The following is a 19,598-nucleotide window of genomic DNA, read 5'->3' on the forward strand; positions in this document are numbered from 1 at the left end:
TGTGTGTGTGTGTGTGTGGATACGTGTTTGCATGCTTCATTGCTTGTGTGTGTGGGATATAAATCTTTGTGCCCAGGTTCAAAGTACAAAAGTGAACTTTTATTTGGGATATTTTGTGCTAACTACTTCCTACTTTATAAATCACTGCAGCGCTTCCTCATTCTCAGAGTCGAAGCAGCACTCGACTGAAGGAAAAGGGGGGAGAATATCTTATCAGTGCAGGTTTATAGATCAATAATCATATCAGGGAAGACTCGAGGAGAATTTATTAGTGCTTTCAGAGCCGGCGAAGAAACAACAAGGAACAAAACCTTCTCAGGACCCAGCTGGACTGTTTATTCAACGTCAATGAATTCACTGCTGGACAAACAGAAGTGAAGTGAACCAAAGCTGAACCAAACCAGGCCAGAAGAAACACACAGATTTGACCGAGTGTTGGAAGATGTCTTTGCACCCCAGAGTCGTCTACAAGAGGAGGGAGACTATCACAGCTCTGCCTCTCTATTACTCTGGAGACCTGCTGAAGAAATACAGCAAAGAGAAGGTGAGGACAAAGTCGGAAAAGATAGACTGTAAATGTGTCTATGTAACATAAAAAGAAGGGACTAAATGTGTAATAAATGCTGTTTGACATTTCAGTATAAGGCTTTGAGACTGTATTAAATGACATTACGTATGTGAATGTGAAAGCTGTGTCAAGAGCAGACATTCAAAGTGACAGTTATGATTTTCAGGATTTTAAGAAATACTACGGAGAGCTGCGGGGAGCCACACTCTTTCTGTACGAGGATGACACACAGGATACGGTAAGCAGTTTAATTTGCTCCTTCACCTTAAGTTTTCTTAGTAACAGCAAACCTTTTACATGATTATTTAAACAGTGAATTTAATATTTGTTTCCCTTAGAATGTGTGTACAATCTAAAGTCTTTTAAACAAAGGCAGCACTGTTGAAAGGTTATAAGAAAACAGGTGAAAGAGACATAAAGGTCAACCTTTGGATAAATGAATACATGATGTACTGATCAAGAATTTGTCTGATAATAAGTAATAATACTAATTTATTTATTTGTTTGTTCAGTATACAGAGAAGCTGGACCTGGAGCAGCTGAAGTCCATGGAGTTAGATTCTCCAAATCAGAGGAAGGCGGCAACTATCTTCAATCTCACGCTGCACACAGACGATGTGCAGCTAAAGGTGTGTGGTGGTGAAACCTGACAGATTTTTCTCTCTTCTCTTTTTTTTGTCATCATCACATAACCAACATGTTTGTGTGACTGTACAGCTGGACAATCCTGACACAGCAGAGGAGTGGAAGGGTTACATCCTGACTGTTATCAAAGTTAGTAAAGCAAACACACACACACACAAACACACGTATATATAGGTTTACTGACACACTTTGATGGTTATTGGAGTCGGTCCAATAGACCCTCAGCACAGATTATCGTACTGAATATTGCTCAGCAAAAAAAAGAAACAATAACAGACCCTTAATGTCTGAGCTCAAACCCAAGCCCTATTTGACACGCAAGGGAACAAATAAAACAAACAATGGGAAACCTGGTTAATAATTAAGCAAAGATTTGGCTCGTGATGTTTCTATTGGGCCAAACTCCCCTTAAGACAGATATGGAAAATGGTAAAGACGGTAAGGTTACAAACAAGGAAACAGGGATATGTGCAAACTGAAAATAGTTGCCTTTATTTTCATTGTGTGGTTACAATTTCATTTAGTGTTTTAAATGCTACACCTAAACTCAAATTGGATGTCACATGTCACATAGACCATACACACGTGTAAAATTGGTGGCATTGGTAACAATGAGTAAAAAAGTGCTGACACTGAGCTCTGTTTCCCCTGTAGAAAGAGATTCCCAATAAGATGCAGCTGCTGCCTGGCCAGCTATTGCAGCTGAAGGAGTTTCTGGCTCAGGAGAAGAGAAGAAATCCCCCCGCGCCACTGCCACCACTCCCACCCCGACCGTCTTTCCTAGCCTCACCCTCAGCCTCACCCTCAGCCTCACCCTCCCCTGCACCGCCCAAAGTCCACCCTGATGTTCCTGCGTAAGTTACTTTCTGTCTCCAGAAATCTTCCTGAAGCACTTCCTGCTATTTCTGTCTTCCTAACATCCAATTCAGCAATATTAAGTTGTTATCGGGTCACTGATAACAGTGAAGTCCATCCTGCTATCCTAAAGCAACACATTGTGTGCGCCTCCTACTCTGCCCCCCTCTGAAACAGCATACTTGCACCTTTATTACCTTCACAGGCAATGAGGAAGTATTTTATTTTTTTTGCTTTGATCCCTTCAGGTGTTTCTTCAATGTGAATCGGCAGGAGGCCGAGCGGATGTTGGAAGCAAATCCTGAGTATGGAAGCATGATCCTCCGCCCGTCCACCCTGGCCAACAACTACGCCCTGACACTCAGACAACTGATGCCCAGGTCTGACAATCCAGCTCAACCGTCGTAGTAGTAAATATCAGATTTTCTTTCTTCGCCTGACAGGATACTTTTGATATCAGTCATTTATCACATAAAAATGAACCTTTGGTTTTATAGTTTATCTTTCACATGAGTGCTGTGTTGTATATTATGCTCTTGTGAGTCCACCAAGAAATAATGATTATCATGACAATCACTAACCATGAGGTGCTTTGGTTTATAAAGGGATGAACATGTGGATTTGTTTTTGTCATTCCAGTATTTTTATATAAACTTTTATTCATAGTTCCCATGTCCAGTCAGCAGTAAGCAAATAATCCTCCTCTTGCTTGTGTTTCAGTGGGCCTGTCATGAAGAACTACAGAGTGACCTCCATAAACACTGGGTTCATCATTGAACTGGACACAGCAGTAAGTCCCATTGAAAGAAAATCTGAATAAGTAAATTATACAGATTTAAGTTATTTTTATTGTAGGTTGGATACCTTGATCACTAACATAGTAGGGTGTGCAGTGTTCAATTGGCACACTATAAGAAACCTCAACATATGCCAATAGAAATCATCTAAATCATCATTAAACATTATTAAACCAAGTCTTTCTCTTTGCTTTTCTCCCTGCGTCCTCACCTCTGTAGGTGACGGTGTCCTCCTTGAACGATGTACTTAAATACTTCATTGAAAAGACAGAGTACCGTCTTCATCCCTACATGTTGTCCCAGCCCTACGACACTAGCATCGGTGAGAGGAACACTGCTTTTAGAAATAGTCTCAGTGACAAGTGCAAGCACACAACTCTTTAACAATGTTCGTGTGTGTGTTCAACAGACGCATCACCTGCTCCAAAGTGCATCAGCATCACCTCACCTACACCTAAAATGGTACCCAAGGCACAAGTGGCACCGATGCTGCGGTCAAAAACCAAAGACGAGCTCCTGCCCCCTCCAACCAAGCCAGAGGAGAGTGAATATGTGGTTCCTGACGCTCCTGATGATCACCAACTAAAGCTAGGTGAGAATGAATGTGGTGTTATCAGAGCTGCTTTGGACTGGTCCGTATGAGCGATTAAAGTCGAACTAAAAAGAGTGACATTTGTATGTTTTTGTCTTAACTAGGACAGTTCGACGGAGAGCTTCGTGAAGTTTTAAAATTACGGAGGGAAATCATCTACTCTGCAGCTGACGAGGAGGAAGCCACCACCTATGAGAATCAAAGCAATAAAAAATCCCACTCAAGCGCAGCACAGTGGGCCACAAAGACTGCAGAGTGAGGCACATATTCTTGTTGGCTTCACAAGAACGTCACGGGTCTGTTAATGTTTAACTTTCAACTTAAACATTAGCTGAGAGATTGCATGCTCCTCTGTGGATGTGACAACATTCCTCCACCTTTATTGGAAATCTTTCACAAATGCACTCCAAAGTTTAAAAATGTGTGCCAGTTAAATTTAAATGGGACAAGTTTTCAGTTTCTTAAAATAGGACTCTCAAACTGAAAATTAGGCTTTAACTATTTTGCTGGAAAAACAAAATTCTGAATATTTATATGTATATCAAAAATGTGCTTGAAACTGCCTGTGTTTATGTTGACAAGTTGCACAGTTCGGTACAGCTTGCTACATGTTGAATGTGAAATAACAAAACTAAGAGTCTAGCAGCTCTGTGAGGCTGCATAATTAGGAAGAGAAGTGGAGGTAAACCCGTACCCGTAACCAAGACGCCAAACTAGAGGCTTCAAAACGGCGGTGACGTCACGGTGGGTTTAAACTTGCCCTAAACACAATATCGGCAGAGGCTGGTGGGAAAGTCATTGCATTATGTTTGGTCAGACCAACACTCTGGACAATATAAACATTTGACCCTGATGATGTTTTCATTAGTTTATAATCACCCGAATATAAGAATCGTTGTATTTTCGTTACCTTAGAATGAGCCATTTTTATCTACAGAGGGAGCGGGTCTTCCTCTATGGAGTCTGCCATGTTGAACTGCCATGTTTCTACAGTAGCCCAGAATGGACAAACACCGTAGGTCTTCCTTTGCACTTGGTCGAGTCACAGGGTTTCAAATGGTTGCAATCAGCAACTTTACCACTAGATGCCACTAAACCCTCCAAACTGGCCCTTTAACACAGAATATTATTATGGATATATTATTATCTTCTTCATGAGAGGTTGTTTACAAATCACTGCATTAAGCTTAAGTTTAATCATACAAATGTAAAAAAAGTTTGTGTCTAAATGAAGAAATAAATGCTGAAGAGCTCTTTGATACAACTTTATGACACAGGTTTTAAATACAATTTCAACTTGGTCTGGAACTAATGAGTATTTTCTCATCGATGAGTCTATGGCGGTATTGAAAAACAATCATCCAAAATCCACCCAAGTGACGCTTTCAAATAGCCGTTATCTCAAGTTAATTTATCTCAAAGGCCGATTTCTCCAGATGAGTAATGACTTATTTTCTCAGGATCACAGGATGATTATAGAGAACTTGTAAATGAGTGTCTGGTTCATTAATCACATCTGACTCACGATCACTGATGACTGTTGGGAGAGGATTCATACCTGAACTGAAAAGAGTTCATTTAAGCTATTACTGGTAATTTCCTGATAATGTGATGTCATAGTGACAAAAGATTTATTAAATGAGCTCAAAGATCCCTGCAAATGTCCAGGTTCTCTTTATGCATTTTTCATAGTTGCTAGCTCATTTTAGTGGCAAATTGCTCATCTTCCCTCAACGCATTGTCCATTATGTAGAACCAATGCTACATCTATAATACATGACTATTGATCTCTGATAAACATTAGAAGCAATAAGGAAACAAGCTTTTGTTTTCTTGTGATAACGGGTTAAGTATCTCATCTCGAGATAAGAAAGCTCATTTTCTTGAGATAACACCGTTAAATCGATGTTTATTGTCTCAGATGCTCAGGTGCTTTCGGTTTTTGCTCATAAATTGTGGTTTAAAAAGTGAAACTGCACAAGCTAATTATTTTACAAATCAAAATCTTTGTCCATTTTTGATACAAAAGAATGATCAAACTGCAAAGTACAAATCTATACATACATGGCAGTCTTATGTTTGTTCCTTTGTTCAAAAGCATTTAATAGAAAACGTAACTATCATCCAGGATGATCATTATTCTTTATTTTTCACACATAGGAGTACGCCAACATAAACGTTTCAAATGTTATAATCATGTTTTTAGTTTTATTTTAAATGTTTTTAATAATTCTAAGTTATTCCATTAAGATTGTATTTTCATATTTATCATCATTATCATGGATCATGTTATAGGTTTAAATTTTAAGGATCGTTCATCACTCAATAAAAGACAGCAACACTGTGAAAAATATTCAATTAAAAAAAAAAAACAAAGACTCCCTTTTGTCTCCTCCTTCACTGTAGTGTTTCAGACTACCTCTTTCCACCTCTTCTTACTCATCCCTCCCACCTGTTACACTCACACTTCTTATATTCTGGTCATTTACACTCTGTTGTAGCAGCCTTCGTGTGAGAAAGACAAATAAAATATCTTTAATAACTTAACATTTCAGCATTTAAAAAATAAAAACAAAACTGAATAAATTAAGAGGATTGCTCCCCAATGAAGAACACTGCTCCATTGTTGTAGTGACATTACTTCTCGGTGAGTGACAGCTGCAGGATCCTCTCCAGCTCATCCTCTTCCTCCTTCTGCTGCCTACCGACAAAAAAAAAAGAAATAAAGCAAATCAGAACAATGACAGCCCTGTGAATGTGAAATTATTACTTCTATACTATTTTCCCACAACTGCATGTTTCTAATAATTTTCTGGTGATATTATTTCCTATTTCTTAGATCTTTTGAAAATTGCTCTACAAAGTATGTAACATTTGTGGAAATGGTTTATATTACTGTAATAAGGGCACTTTAATGTCAGACGTTAGTATTTAGCTATGATAGCTGCATGGTAGCATCAATGAATGATCAATGAAGATAGGCTTTAATAAACAGATACATTAGAACAGATTAAATTGGTTCATGTTAGTATTTATTTCCAGGAAAGGGAGTAGATTTGGGGCAGAGTTCTCCACATTGGTCTAGGGCAAAACTGTCTCTGATAGTTGAAGGGACTTCAAACGTATTTTTCAAGTTTCCAAAACTTCACAACTGAATGTGACTATTTGCCTCGAGTAGCAGATAATTAGTCAGTCAAGACGGACTGCCACACACCGCAAATCCCACAAAACTACACAACCTTTATTGTGTATGAATGAGCACAACTAGCAACACGGAACAGACGACAACTAAGTAACTGTTGACTCCTCTGACTCCAATTTGGTTGATTGCCATGTTTTCATTTCAACTGAACTGTAACAGCTGGGAAGAAGCCGGCAAGTTTTGTAAAAGCTCACGGACGCGGTCCACTAAAAAAAAACACTTTCTGGGTCACTCAAACCAGCGTGCTGATGAGCATGCAGGTTTTGTCTCAGGTAAGCTAATGTACGTCAGATAGCCTCCTCTTTGTTTTCCTCCCGCCTCACCTGTCTATCTCCTCCTGCTCCCGGCACGACAGCTCCATGGCGATACGCAGTTGCTCGTCGAAACTCGACGCCACACCAAAGTGTCCCGACAGCCGCGGATCGGTCACTGCACTGTAAGAGAGCGGGGAATTGGCGGTGGGGTCCAGCGGGGAGACAGAGGAGGGCTGGCTGGGGTCGGACGTGTCTTCTCCCTCTCTGCTGGCCAGCGAGATGGACAGGGACTCCTGGATTGCCCTGGGAAAATAACAAAATAAGCTTGTTAAGACTTACATTTAAATATTATGAAACAAAGAACAGTATCTTAACGGGTGAGTTTCACTGCTGGGCTTCATTACAGGATGACTGGGAGTTGCTGTTCCCATGAGAAGGCGGAGAGGAAAAGCTAATCACTGAACTCTATTTAGAGATGTTTAATTAAATTACTTCAGAAGCCAAGGTTTCCCTTAATAAGAAAGAATTATGAACAGGCATAATTAGTTAAACCTCATGTTTAACAGTAACAATACAAATGATCTGATTTAGAATTAACCCTGAAAGACACCTTTTTTTCTGCTAAAGGCCATGCAAAGATAAGCTAAGCTCACTGGATGGCAGCCTCAAGCGCTGCTACATTTATTTTTGTTTTGTTCATAAAGTACAAAATGTAGAGACTTAAAATAATCAGAAACAGGAGAGGTAAAGTCTGAAGGGCCAGCTCACCTCTCCAGCTGAGAGTCCTCCTCGTACAGTGGACTCGGGGGCACCGGGCGGCTGTTGGTCAGGGCCTCCCAGATAGTCACCTAAAAACCACACCTAAGTGTTACAACTGGCTTTAGATGCACGAGAACAAAACCAGCTTCAGTTAGTTTTGAAAAGAGGAATTGTGGCACAAATTCTAAAAATGTTCAGGGATAAAGAAGAAAAGCAAGAACCAATTATAGCATTTTCTGTCAGGGACAAACTGTCCAGGTAAAGTCACACAGACATATTTTGATATTTTGTTCTGACATGTCACCTGGGCCACTGCAATGTGTCCAAAAGAAAGAGTGAAATTCATCTGTTTTACTAGTTTAGTCAGAATGCAAGTAACCACTAAACTTAAGAGGAAATACAATGCAGAAGAGGACACGTAGCTCTGACCTGGTCACTCTCTGTGCCGGCGTCCAGCAGGCTCTGCTGGATGGCAAACTGCAGCAGGTTGTCATCCTCGTCCCTCATTGGCTCGCTGCGGCCTGGACCGAGGGTGGTGTAGTCTGCCGGGGGTTCAAACACTGAGGGGTCCACCTCACAGTTGAAGGGACTGAAAGACTGACCTACAAGTAAAGGGTATAACGTGAAAAAAATGTAATCCTGTGTTTTGGAAACAACTATACCTGCCTTATATTTTCAGAAAGTTACAACATCCCTTCACTCTCAAACCAAAACAACTAATTATAAAACCATATTATAATTCCAATATTCTGCACTGGGATAGATAACTTACTCACTCTTGCTCTACTATAAAAACCTGAGTTTCAGAAGCAGCTGATATTTGAATTCTCTGTCACTGAAATGTATCAGGTTTTTTTCTCCTTTAATAGAGTTCATAGCTACTGTGAATGAGTGAGTCAGTAGTTACCAGCTTCCTCGGAGCTCTCTGGTTTGTGAACCGTCACAGAGCTGACCGGCTCGTCGCAGCCACACAGGTTACTGAACGTCACTCTGGCGTTCAACACGTGAAACAGGGGAATCTCTGAAAGACAAGACAGTGAGTGTTTGAAAGCCACACATGGCTGATCATTCCTGTAGCTCCAGTGGGAATATGAGAACATATTGCAAGAATCATGAAGGCATGAATGAAGACATCCATCTAGCTACCTATCTTGACAGGGAAGCCAGGCGGCAGGCGCAGGGTGATGAAGTCACGCAGCTTGGCAAAGTGGGCGTTGGAGATGGCCATGAGGTCGATAATGGGTGTCACCTGTTCAGCCAGGGACAACGGGTGACTCTCACTCAACCACAGTGTCGCTTTAAACCTGGAGAGGACGCAAGAAAGACAAGACAAAAAAAAGATGTAGAACCCTAGTTTTGAACGAATTGGTCTATAAAGTGGGGAACTTTTGATTGATGCCATACTTCTGGACTTTGCTGGTGAGCTCGATGGGGCGCCCAATGTCCCGGCCGTTCAGGTTGAACTCTGGGTTGAAGTACTCCTCAGCTGTGATGGCTGTGGGGTTGTGAGGACTGGCGCACTGGGACACATTACTCTGATAGAAATACAGAGAGTTATAAGTGACAGTGTTCATCAAAGAAAGCTGTAGGTGGTGTGGGTGGATGTGATACTGTGGAGACTCTTACCCCATTGTGAGCTGTGTGTTGTTCAGCAATCCCCAGGAACGACTGCAGAGGAGTCTTTGAGCCTGAGTGGGAATAATATAGAGAGCTCATCATCGTCAGCATTCGTCTGCCCCGCAAATTTATTCTATTTTTTGCTCCGGAAGTAAGGCAGGAGATACATCTGGAGCAAAAATAACATAATAATACACAGAGGGGAACATAACTTACTGTGATTCAAAAAGAACTACGTAGTGATCGATTGTATTTAGCTTCTATCTCATTTTCCACAATATGTGTGTGTGTGTGTGTGCGCGTGTGTGCGTGTGCGTGTGCGTGCATGTGCGCGTACATTCACCTTTGCTCCTCGACTTATCCTGGTCTGATAGATGCTCTGTCCTCGACCGAGTCACCAGCTCCACATTGGTGGCACTGTAAACCTGAACACAACAAAACACAAAAGGAAAGACACCCTTGAACACACATTTTTCTTTTTTTTTAAAAACTTTGTTTGAGTAAAGCTCCTGTTAACACATTTGTTTGGGTTACAAAAACATTTATTTGGTGTAAACAGAAGAAGGTTAAACTGTGGTTCAGTGTAAGGATTAAAAGTGTATCGTCGACAGAGCAAACAGGATACTGTGACTGTGTTTTGTCTGTAACGTCTCAAACTTTAAATTAAAATAATCAAAATTCAAAATCAAAAAGGACAATTCTGGATAAAGTAAATAATTATGTTCAAAAACACCCAACAGACACATTTTTGTTTGTGTAAAAAATGATTTAAAACTTTTAAATCATGTTTGTTTGATAACTCTTGTTAGCAGATAATTAGATCACAGAATATTGAACGAACTTCCAAATGGTCTGAACTACGTTTCAGCTTCTGAAGAACCAGTTGAACTGGGTTGGCTCAGCGGTCACATACCTTGGCCTCGTAGCCGCTGACCACCTCACTCTTCTCGGAACGCCAGCCCCAGATTCCCGACTTGTTCCTAACCAAGCAAAGAGATCAAGTAAAGGCCGCTCCATAAAGCAGGGTGAAGGCAACATCTACACATGACTCACAAACACACAAACAAATCAAGCGTGATCTCGATTAAATGATTCTAGTTTGTATGTATCTGTATGCAGCAGGTGCTTGTTACCGTTCAAAGGCAATGTTGCGTGTGTTGAGGTGCGTGGAGACGATGGGCGACGTGAGTCTCTGGGCTGTGTTCTCCTGTGACGGCTGCATGGCTGCCAGGAGGGAGGGCGCGTCGCGGGGAGACAACACGAGTGGCTCTGTGTACACCACCTGCTTCTCATGGTCCACCTCCATCACCACGGCCCCGTCATCTGAGGAAGAGGAGTACACCAGTGAAAGGTGGAGGACATACCAACCTAAACTAAAAAAAGGTCCAACCACAGGAGGCGCAGGAATGTCCCTATTAGAGAGTGTATGTAAAGTATGTGAGCACACACACACACCTCCGCCCTTGAAAATGTAGCTGCGCCGTCCTTTCAGCCAGGTCATGTGTTCGAAGCCCAGGAGGGTGGTGTCCACACGGAGGCACGAGCCGCTCTTCCACACCCGGTAGACGTCACTGGGACACACCTTCGACACCAAGGGCACTGAGAGGAAGATTGAAGAGGCATTTTAGAAGTAAAACACAAAGAGGGAACGAGAATGAGGAAGCCAAACGGGGAAGGAGTGAAGGACAGAGAAAAGAAAAAAAAGATTTAAATGGGAAGATTAAATGTTTTTGTGGGAAATTTCTAAATCTAGCTTGTTACATAGCGCTGCACGCAATGTTTATATTCATTATAGATTAATTCATCAGCCATAAACTTGACAGAAAAAGGTCAAACGACAAATGACTTGAGAAATGATTAAATTCCAGTACTATACGGCTTTATTAATAAACTCTCTGGGCTTGTATATAGTGACATTGTAGACATTACAGTCTTGTAGCAGTGGCTGACCTTTAAAAATGTTCTGCTCTAATTTATTAGTTTTTGTAAAGAATACACATTAAGAGGCTGTCATGTATTGGGATGTTACTGTAAATGCTGGTAGATGATAACATTTCAAGCTGCACAACGTAATTAACTGTTTTTATGAGCCTCTTCTGTAGATTAGAGAAGGCAAAACAACCCAAACACAGGAAACCACATTATATCACAGAGTAGTCCTGTTAATATTGCACGCCATTGGCCATTTGTGGTGGTTTACATCAAACTTGTTTAAATTAACCTGCCCTGTCTTTTAAAGTCTTCTGAGCGACAGCTGCTGCCAGGGAGGAGCTGTCCAACTACTGTGGTGCTGAAACTGACCTCTGTGAAAACACACTCACCCCAACTAGTGAACTCCCACTTCATCTCCACATAGAAGTCCCGCGCCTGGAAGGGACCAAGGAAAGTTTTTTAACTTGGACAAAAACAAAATATCTACACCCTCCTTCTGCCTCCTGATTGAATCCAGATGGATACTCGTGCAACATGCTTGGACCATATTGTACCGTAATGAAAAAGATGCATTGACACAGCGGTCTAAAACTCTTTCCATAAATATTTGCAGAAGCTCTGAGGTGTGGTTGAGGATCAGGGTGTGGTGCTCCGGGCAACAGGTAGAGTTTAATACCTGGAGGCTTAAAGTTTTTTCTCCCCCCCCCAAACAAAAAAGACAACAATAGGCTGTGAAGCAGTTTTACCTGTCTTAGTTTGCTGAGCAGCTCTGGGATGCCCGCCAGTCTCTCAGTGGCACGCTTGAAGTCTCTGTACTGAAGCACCAGCTGAACCAACTCAGGGTCCCCGGTGCTCACCGCCTCCTGCAAGACTGAAACACAAACTCACATTTAACGACAGTGGGTTGCTTCTTGTGCCTTTTTATGATTTACTGGGAGCGACAGCGGAGCACTCACTGGTCCAGCCCTGTGTGTTGCAGTGTGTGGGGTTTGAGGAGTGTCTGAGCAGCACCCTGGTTGACTCCAGGTGGCCCAGACACACAGCCAGCTCCAGCGGGGTGCGCCCCCTCGGATCTACGCGCTCCACATCCTGCTGCAGAACCAAAAACACAGCACAAGCAGCATCAGCGCAATGCAGTGCGAGCTAACCAACGCATCTGGTAATAAAAAATAAATAAACCCATCCACCAGCTGCTAAATAAACCTCATTCCTCACCTCATTCTTCTGCAGCTCTCGATCGAGCTCCAGATACTGATTGTTCCAGACCAGGAAATGCAGAGGAAACGCTTCTTGGGCCATGGTTGTCGTCCGCTCGACACTTATATAGTAGTAAAGCTATGTTTGCGATATGAGCTGTGCAGCCAACAGATTGCAGTGACACCACAGCGGACTGTAGCAACCAGCTCCTAACGTCAGCTAGTTAGCTCAGTTAACAGCAGAAAAATGGTTAACGCTGAAAGAAAGAAGAGTCTCACTGGAAAAGGAGGGGAAGAAACCCTGTCACTGAGCAAAATCTACCCGAGTGACAAACCTGAAGTTAGGCAGCAGACAGGCTTTAATCGTATGCGTGCCTATTTAAATTAGTGGGCTGAGTTAGCTCGGCTAACTCAGCCCACTAATTTGATGTAGTTAACTAACAGCTAGCTGAGCTAACGTCAGCTAACTGGCTAATAACAACATTGTTTCCTGCTCCTCTTGGCACCTTGACTCCATTACTCACAATGCAAAGACAACTCATTTAGCCGGCGGTAAAAGCCCCTCCTAAGTCCGTTCATTGTTTCATGATGGATGTGCTCCTGAGGACAAATAATAAATATAAAATATCGCCGGCTGATAAAGTTAGCTATCGTTAGCTACCCCCGCTGCTGCTGCTGCTGCAACCACCCGCTGTTTATATCGCAGGGTTGTGTTTGTCTGTCAAAATAAAGAGAGTCGGCCTTTATTCCAGTTTCACATCCAGGTCAGTCGAGTTGGGGCGATCTCACACGATGTTTGGTGGCAGCTGCTGCCGATTAACACTCAGTCCTGTCGGGCTAACGAGCATTAAACTGGACCACCATCGATACACCTAAACGCGTCTTTGCTGAAGATGAAGTCACTACATTAACAGCTGCAGCAGCGGTGTTTGTTTGTTTGTTTATTTATTTATTTATTTATTTAGGCGTCGCTTTATTTCCAGGTTATGAGAGAAGCTGGGTGGAGCCAGGGGAGAGCTGATATCTGATCCTACTGTGCAAATCCTTGTAAAAGAGAGCTTTCAATATACCTCCCTGTTTAAATACAGCTTACAGTTCTAATTATAATAATAAATAAACAATGCTACTCACAGCAAACTAGTGTAACATTTACTTCACCTTAAGAAAGAATGTGAGGGTTACCTATTGTTGATATTTTTTTATTTTTCTTGAAAAATAACACAAATAACATAAAGTGAAAAAGGCTTCTGAAAATAATTACAATGCTACAGGATTCCCATTTTGATACTCGAAAAGAGGAAAACACATTTACACAAAAGTATATATATATATATATATATATATACTTATATTCATTTGAAGGGTTATGGCCAGGAGAGCGGTCTGGGAGGAGACCTGTGACACAGAACCACTACACTTTTAAGGGGAACAAAGAAAGGAGCAACCCCTCCCAAACAAAATCATATTTCTCTACATTGAATTGGACAAGGTCATGAAATTCTGTTTATCAAAGAGGGGGCAGGGAGAAGTTTCATCTAGAATATTAACATTTTTGCTCTAAATGTCTCTGTACAAAAACAAAATAAAAGGAGTTTGGAAATAATAGCACCTGAAGTCTAACAGTTGTTTTTAGATGCACCATTTATCTGACACCTAACCCTTGGCTGACCCCGTACACTTAATGCAACCTGCCCACTGTTGGGGTGAGGTCTTGTTGCCATGTCGATTGCCTTCTCACACTGTCTTTTTTTTACCCTTTTATACCTCCACACCTACACCCACTCACTCACTCACTGTCCATGTATACCCATCAAGTACACCACTGGATTACTGTTGCCCCCAAGTGCCTTATTGAGCTGAACATACGTCTGGTAAACACAGGCCATTCCAGTCACTCACTTTATAAGTCATAATGTGAAAGATACGTCACCTTTAGTAGTCTTAAAAAAAAAAAAAAAAAAAATCTCAAAGCATAGATGTGCATAAAGCGTAAGTCATCAAACAACGTTTGCTCTCTTGAATCTGACAAAAAATAGCCATCTATTTGCAGCAGCCAAACTGAGCTGAAAAATGAGTTAAAATTAGTCGGATGATAAATAAGACTTAATGGGGATCAGCCAAACAGAACAATGCAGTTATACCCCAAGGATGAAACTCACAAGTCTTTGCTTATCTCTCTCTCTCTCTCTCTCTCTCTCTCTCTCGGCAGGATGGGAGTCAAGCCTGGCGTCCGTCCAAAGAAGGGCTGAGCACTTGCTTATCCAAAGGATGTGTAGTTTAATACAGCTAATAAATTGCCCATATCCTCCCACTCCTGGCAATTCAAAAAAAAAAAGTCATTTTGCTTTTTCCACACAACATTAATTCCCAAAAGAACAACAGAAAAAAAAAAGCTCCTGAGTCTCTCTTTAGGTACACTGGAAATAAAATGTATATAACGTTGAAAACAAAAATTGTTCCAGCTGTGACAACCCCTTTCACCAACACCATTTAAGTGAGTAAAGCACTCCCAGTTTAGACCCCACCCCTCCTTTTTTACGTGATACAGGTGCACGTGAACTTCCCTGCCTGTCTGTGTCCCTTGTGTCACACAGATTCACATCAGGATCTGTTCTCTTGCCTTCGCACCTCAAATCCCCTGTGCAGTCAGAGGAGGCGGGTGCTTAGGATATCCTCTGGATCAGTTTTTCATCTGATAGGCAGTAGAGCGTGTTGACGGACAGCTCAGAAATGAAGTCCTCGCAGCCCTTGCGGGTGACACCTTTGCAGCTTCGCAGGTCGAGCAGTGAGATGCAAGAGAGGCGCCGGAGATACTTTAGACACGCGTCTGTCAGTTTACTGCAGCCTGGGAAACAAACAGGTACACAGACACGTCAATACTAGTGAAATGAAGTTAATGCAACGTGTGTGTGCGTGGTCTTTGTGCCTCACGCAGAAGGTATTCCCATCAATCTCTCACCTGTCAGGTTGAGTTCTGTGAGCGTGTTTCGGGTGGATGAGCCCACTGCAGTCAGCAGGTTGATGGAGTGGTCGGTGAGACTGTTGCAGTGGGAGAGGTCCAGTTTTGTTAAATGGGGCATGTGGCGGATCACTAGGCGCAGAGTGGAGTCACTGATGTCCAGGCCTGCTAGTCGCAAACACTGCATGGTCCGCAACTGACTGCGATTGTCACAGCCTGGAACACGGGGGTTTTGTTTGGGAGGAAGAGGAAAAGGGCAGAAAAGAGTTTGATGAAGAATGGCAAGGGGTATAAAGTAGGGAAAAATAACAAGACATAAGAGTTAATTACTGGAAAAAATAACAACTCATTAACCACTTCTAGTAATCAATCTGTATCCTCTCAGGCTGCTCCTTCCTCACCTGGAGGGGTGACTAGATCCCTGATTTGAGAGTCTTTGACCCCATCTGCATACCGCAGGTCCAGAGAACGGAGGAGAGGGCAACTAGAAGAGCAGAGAGCTGAAATAGATGACCAGGAACAACCTGCCAGCATCAGATCCTTCAGCCCTACAAAATCAAGACAAGATTTTTGTTCAATACACAAACACAACTAATTCAGAATTCATTTGAAAACCCTGGGAACTGTATTTAATTATGTGATTCTTTTGTTTTTGCTGTATTTATTTCCATATATAACATTGACCATATCGTAAAGAAACTGTGTGTGTGTGTTTACGTACCAGGCAGGCGGCCAACAAGCCAGTTCAGCTGCTTTTTAGAGATGTTGGTCCAAGAGAGGTCGAGTGTGACCGGTTGTCTCTTTATGATGCCTGTTAGGGCCTGAGGAGTAACAGTGCGTTTGATGCTAAGGTCGATCCGTGCCCAAAGCCGCTTGTCTAAACACCTATGAACAAGAACACACTCGTGAAAACTCACATCCATTCATCTAGTTATCCATTTGTGAGTGTTATGACACTGACACTACTGTACAAGGATAAATGCGGCTCAGTTGGCAATAAAAAGATACAAAACTGGGGTTTGATAGCCTTTTATCACATTTATTATAAAATCAAAATGATTTTGAATCCCTTCTTGAATCTCATTAGTTTTACCTTTCAACATTTGCAACAAACTAAAGATAAAAATAACAACTAAAAGCTTTTGTTAACGCAGGAGGCAGAAAAACTTGTTTGTATCGACAATATAATATATGAATGTTGATTAAATGTATCTGACACATTCAACATCTCTTCAAACAAGGCCCCATAAAAACTGTAAAGCTGGTCAGATTAAAATATTGATATGATAAAAACCTACATTTAATTTGGGAGATTTTTAAATTGAGGTGACCAGCTAAATCATTATTCCGAGAAGACTCGCCACTCTGTTTGACCACTCATGTACTGTGGTGTTACAGACAGATGTGTCTTTCCACTCAAACATTTTTTGGCAGAATACAGACAACAGCTGCAGAAAGCCCATACCCAGAGAACGCACTAACTTTTCTATTAAGTCGTTATGCACTAATTAGCTACAGCTGATGTGAGTGAGAGTGAGGAAAGATTAAAGGTTTGATAGGATCTTTGTTCCCTAATAACAATCGATCAGCTAAGAGGTCTTACCATTTGTACCAGTTCTTGCAGACAGCCATGCAGACGCAGAGATCTGCTCGACTTAAGTAGCGAAAGACGGACACCCACACCTCCCTCTCACAGCCCGGCCCGCTTCCTCCATTCTCCCTGTCTGCCTCGCTCCCTCCTTCCTGCAGGGCGGACAGAGGGATGCGGAGATGAGCAAGCTCAGAGGTTGAAGAACAAGAGGCGCCATTGCTCAGTTTAGCCGACCTGCTCGGCTTTGTTCTTTTAGAGGCCTCTGGCCTCTCTGGGTGGGAGGTACGAGTGTCTGTGTGTCCACTGCGAGTGTGTGGTGGTGTGTGTCTATTGGAGTGTTGATCAGGACAGGGTCCGCGATTTCTAATGGGGGGTCTGACGAGGGCTCTGGTCTGGTTGTGTATTGCTGAAGTGGCGGTTGGAGGGGCAACAGCCTCTAATTTGGGGACAATTGCTGATGGGTCCCGCTTAGCTCTGGTTGGTTTTTGGAGTGTCACTTTAAGATATGAGCCATCTTTACCCCCCATTTGACTGTCCTGCTCCATTTCCTCCACGTCATCCTCCTCTGCACCGTTTTGGTTGGCCACCTCACTACCTTCCTCTTCTCTTTCTTTGGCTGCGCGTCCTCCTCGTCTCGACTGCGGCTGGTTCTCTTTATCCAATCCCCTCCCACTGTTCTGCCCTCTCTCCTCTTCCTCGTCGCTGCTGCTGCTGTTTGTGCTGCTGCTGCTGCTGCTGTCCTCGCTCTCCTCGTCCTCCTCCTCCTCCTCGTCGTCCTCCTCCTCCAACTCTCCATGGCTTCTACCACTTCTGATTCCTCTTCCTGCTCCTCCTCCCCGCAGCCTCACCCCTCTCCCCCTCCCTCTGCGGGGCTCTCCCTTGGACTCAAGTACCAGACCGAGGGAAGACTGCTGTTGCTGGAAGGACCCCGTCCCTCCTGGAGCGCTGTGGTAAGAGGAGCCACTCGCCCAGGTGGAGCTTCGGCCTCTGCCCTGAGATAATCTGCTGGTGGGAGAGCGCAGCCGGGACAGCACCCTGGAGCTCAGCAGCCTGGGAGAACGATCTAGAGATTGTTTCTGTTGGGAGGTAAAGGGCAAAAAGGATGGCAAATGAGAGCAAACCATAATAATCCAGTGTTACAACATGCTCTCAGCAGCATTGTTTGTTATTAACAATAGCTTCAAATATGGCACTCAACAAGGTTTTTCAAAAATCATCATTTCCCAACTGCCTCAACTACACTAATGTTTAATAACTGGATTTTATAAAAATAGAATCATGGCTGAAATGCATCTTAAACTAAGATTTGATTATTTGAATGAAACTACCTCCTAGAATAATACTACACTTGCACATCCATTGTATTATTATTGAAATGCAATACACAATCATTGCCAAAATAAGTGAAATGGTTACCGTTAGGATTTTGCTGCGCTCCAGTTTTATCTGCAACAACCAGAAAAGGGATTTGGGAATGAGATAAAGGTCAAATAGAGAAAACAAAAAAAACACACTCACATATTTTTTATCTACTATTTTAAGTCTGATGAGGTGCCAACAAACATATCTGTGGCATCTGTGACACCAGTTTCAGGGTGACTGCAGGTTTCATCTAGGTAATGCTTAAATTTCTTAAGATCTTCAATGACTTAAATAGATCAAAATCAGTGGCAAAAGAGAAAAAACTACTTTGTCACTAGCTTTTGATCATTAAAATCATCATTAATTCTAAAATCCAATTATATCCCATTTACCCTCTTTTTAAGTCTGTGCTCCAGTGCACTTGCTCTCTTGCGGTTTTGCTGATGCTGCAGTAGCAGTTTCTGAGAAGGTGGTGGTGCTGTGGGTCTGGACGGGGGTCTGCTACGTCTCCCCCTTTTCGCCCCTTCACCTACACCGATGCCTTCCCGGTACGCAAGTTTGGACGGTGGCAAGGAGGTTGAGCCCTCTGACTCTTCACTTTCTTCATCACTGGAAGACTGGTGTGGGACACAAAGAGTGTCATCATTAATTTGAGTATCAAGATCAACCGTCAACTGGTGGAAGTTACTGAAAAAGGAAACGTTGCTGGAAAAAGTTGGGGAAAATTGTCTAAACATTGAATGAACTGAAAACACAGAGAGCAAATGAGAGTGAAATATGTATGAGGTACCTCTGATGCTGAGCTTTTGCCTTGGTAGCATTTGGGACATTCCCAGCAGCTGGGCAAATCCTTATTGATCTTCCCCTCACCGGGTTCCTGAAACAAAGATCAGTTAAAAGTCTGAAACAGCAAATGCCATCTCTGACCCAACAAAGTGCATCTTTGTACACAGCAAAACAAACCATGCAATATTTGGGTAATGCATGCATTTATAGCCTTCACTGCGTCTCAAGCAAATTACCTTAATGCACTGACGATGGGCAATCTGTGAGCAGACAGAGCACTCCATGAGTGAGTGAGTGCTCGGATTTGATTCATCTGATTCCCCTTCTCCACATATAGCACATCGAGCAGTGTTCGGCAAGGCAGGCTAGAGGAAAAAATAAGTGTTAGAGAGTTCTGGGAGTTGTTGTTACGATAACATCGCGTCTGACATCAGTAATATAATATTTATTATTTCTCCAAGTATACACTAATATATATATATA

At 42.5% G+C, this 19,598-nt stretch overlaps 3 protein-coding genes across 4 annotated transcripts in view; 1 reads left to right on the top strand and 2 right to left on the bottom strand.

Annotated features, from left to right (window-relative positions):
- Positions 1–53: 53 nt before the first annotated feature.
- Positions 54–4,375, top strand: LOC118333623 (signal-transducing adaptor protein 1-like). The gene is made up of 10 exons (XM_035669350.1): positions 54–544; positions 735–806; positions 1,081–1,197; positions 1,286–1,342; positions 1,868–2,067; positions 2,317–2,448; positions 2,789–2,858; positions 3,085–3,187; positions 3,275–3,457; positions 3,562–4,375. The coding sequence occupies exons 1-10, from the start codon at positions 443–445 to the stop codon at positions 3,714–3,716; spliced, it is 1,191 nt and encodes a 396-aa protein (XP_035525243.1). The 5' UTR covers positions 54–442; the 3' UTR covers positions 3,717–4,375.
- Positions 4,376–5,582: 1,207 nt separating this feature from the next.
- On the bottom strand, positions 5,583–13,383 carry ankrd13d (ankyrin repeat domain 13 family, member D). 2 transcript variants are annotated; one of them, XM_035669353.1, is made up of 16 exons: positions 12,437–13,383; positions 12,178–12,313; positions 11,968–12,092; positions 11,611–11,656; positions 10,745–10,888; positions 10,423–10,612; positions 10,203–10,269; positions 9,633–9,714; positions 9,299–9,360; positions 9,077–9,207; positions 8,819–8,976; positions 8,580–8,693; positions 8,102–8,274; positions 7,682–7,761; positions 6,983–7,216; positions 5,583–6,158 (listed from the first exon to the last, which is right to left on the bottom strand). In XM_035669353.1, the coding sequence occupies exons 1-16, from the start codon at positions 12,518–12,520 to the stop codon at positions 6,095–6,097; spliced, it is 1,890 nt and encodes a 629-aa protein (XP_035525246.1). In that variant the 5' UTR covers positions 12,521–13,383; the 3' UTR covers positions 5,583–6,094. The 2 variants fall into 2 exon arrangements, with proteins under 2 accessions (XP_035525246.1, XP_035525245.1); XM_035669352.1 differs by having other exon boundaries at positions 9,627–9,714.
- Positions 13,384–13,600: 217 nt separating this feature from the next.
- Positions 13,601–19,598, bottom strand: part of kdm2ab (lysine (K)-specific demethylase 2Ab) — a gene marked incomplete at its 5' end in the record, with an annotated part of 11,062 nt that continues 5,064 nt past the window's right edge. The window contains 9 exon segments of the mRNA XM_035669351.1: positions 13,601–15,262; positions 15,377–15,592; positions 15,778–15,924; positions 16,098–16,261; positions 16,980–18,043; positions 18,384–18,413; positions 18,722–18,946; positions 19,120–19,206; positions 19,352–19,479. Of these exon segments, the coding sequence (XP_035525244.1) occupies positions 15,081–15,262; positions 15,377–15,592; positions 15,778–15,924; positions 16,098–16,261; positions 16,980–18,043; positions 18,384–18,413; positions 18,722–18,946; positions 19,120–19,206; positions 19,352–19,479 (2,243 nt within the window).

The sequence above is a fragment of the Morone saxatilis genome, unplaced genomic scaffold (assembly GCF_004916995.1).
Source record: "Morone saxatilis isolate NCDOM2014 unplaced genomic scaffold, NCSU_SB_2.0 Contig22, whole genome shotgun sequence".
Classification (NCBI taxonomy): domain Eukaryota; kingdom Metazoa; phylum Chordata; class Actinopteri; family Moronidae; genus Morone; species Morone saxatilis.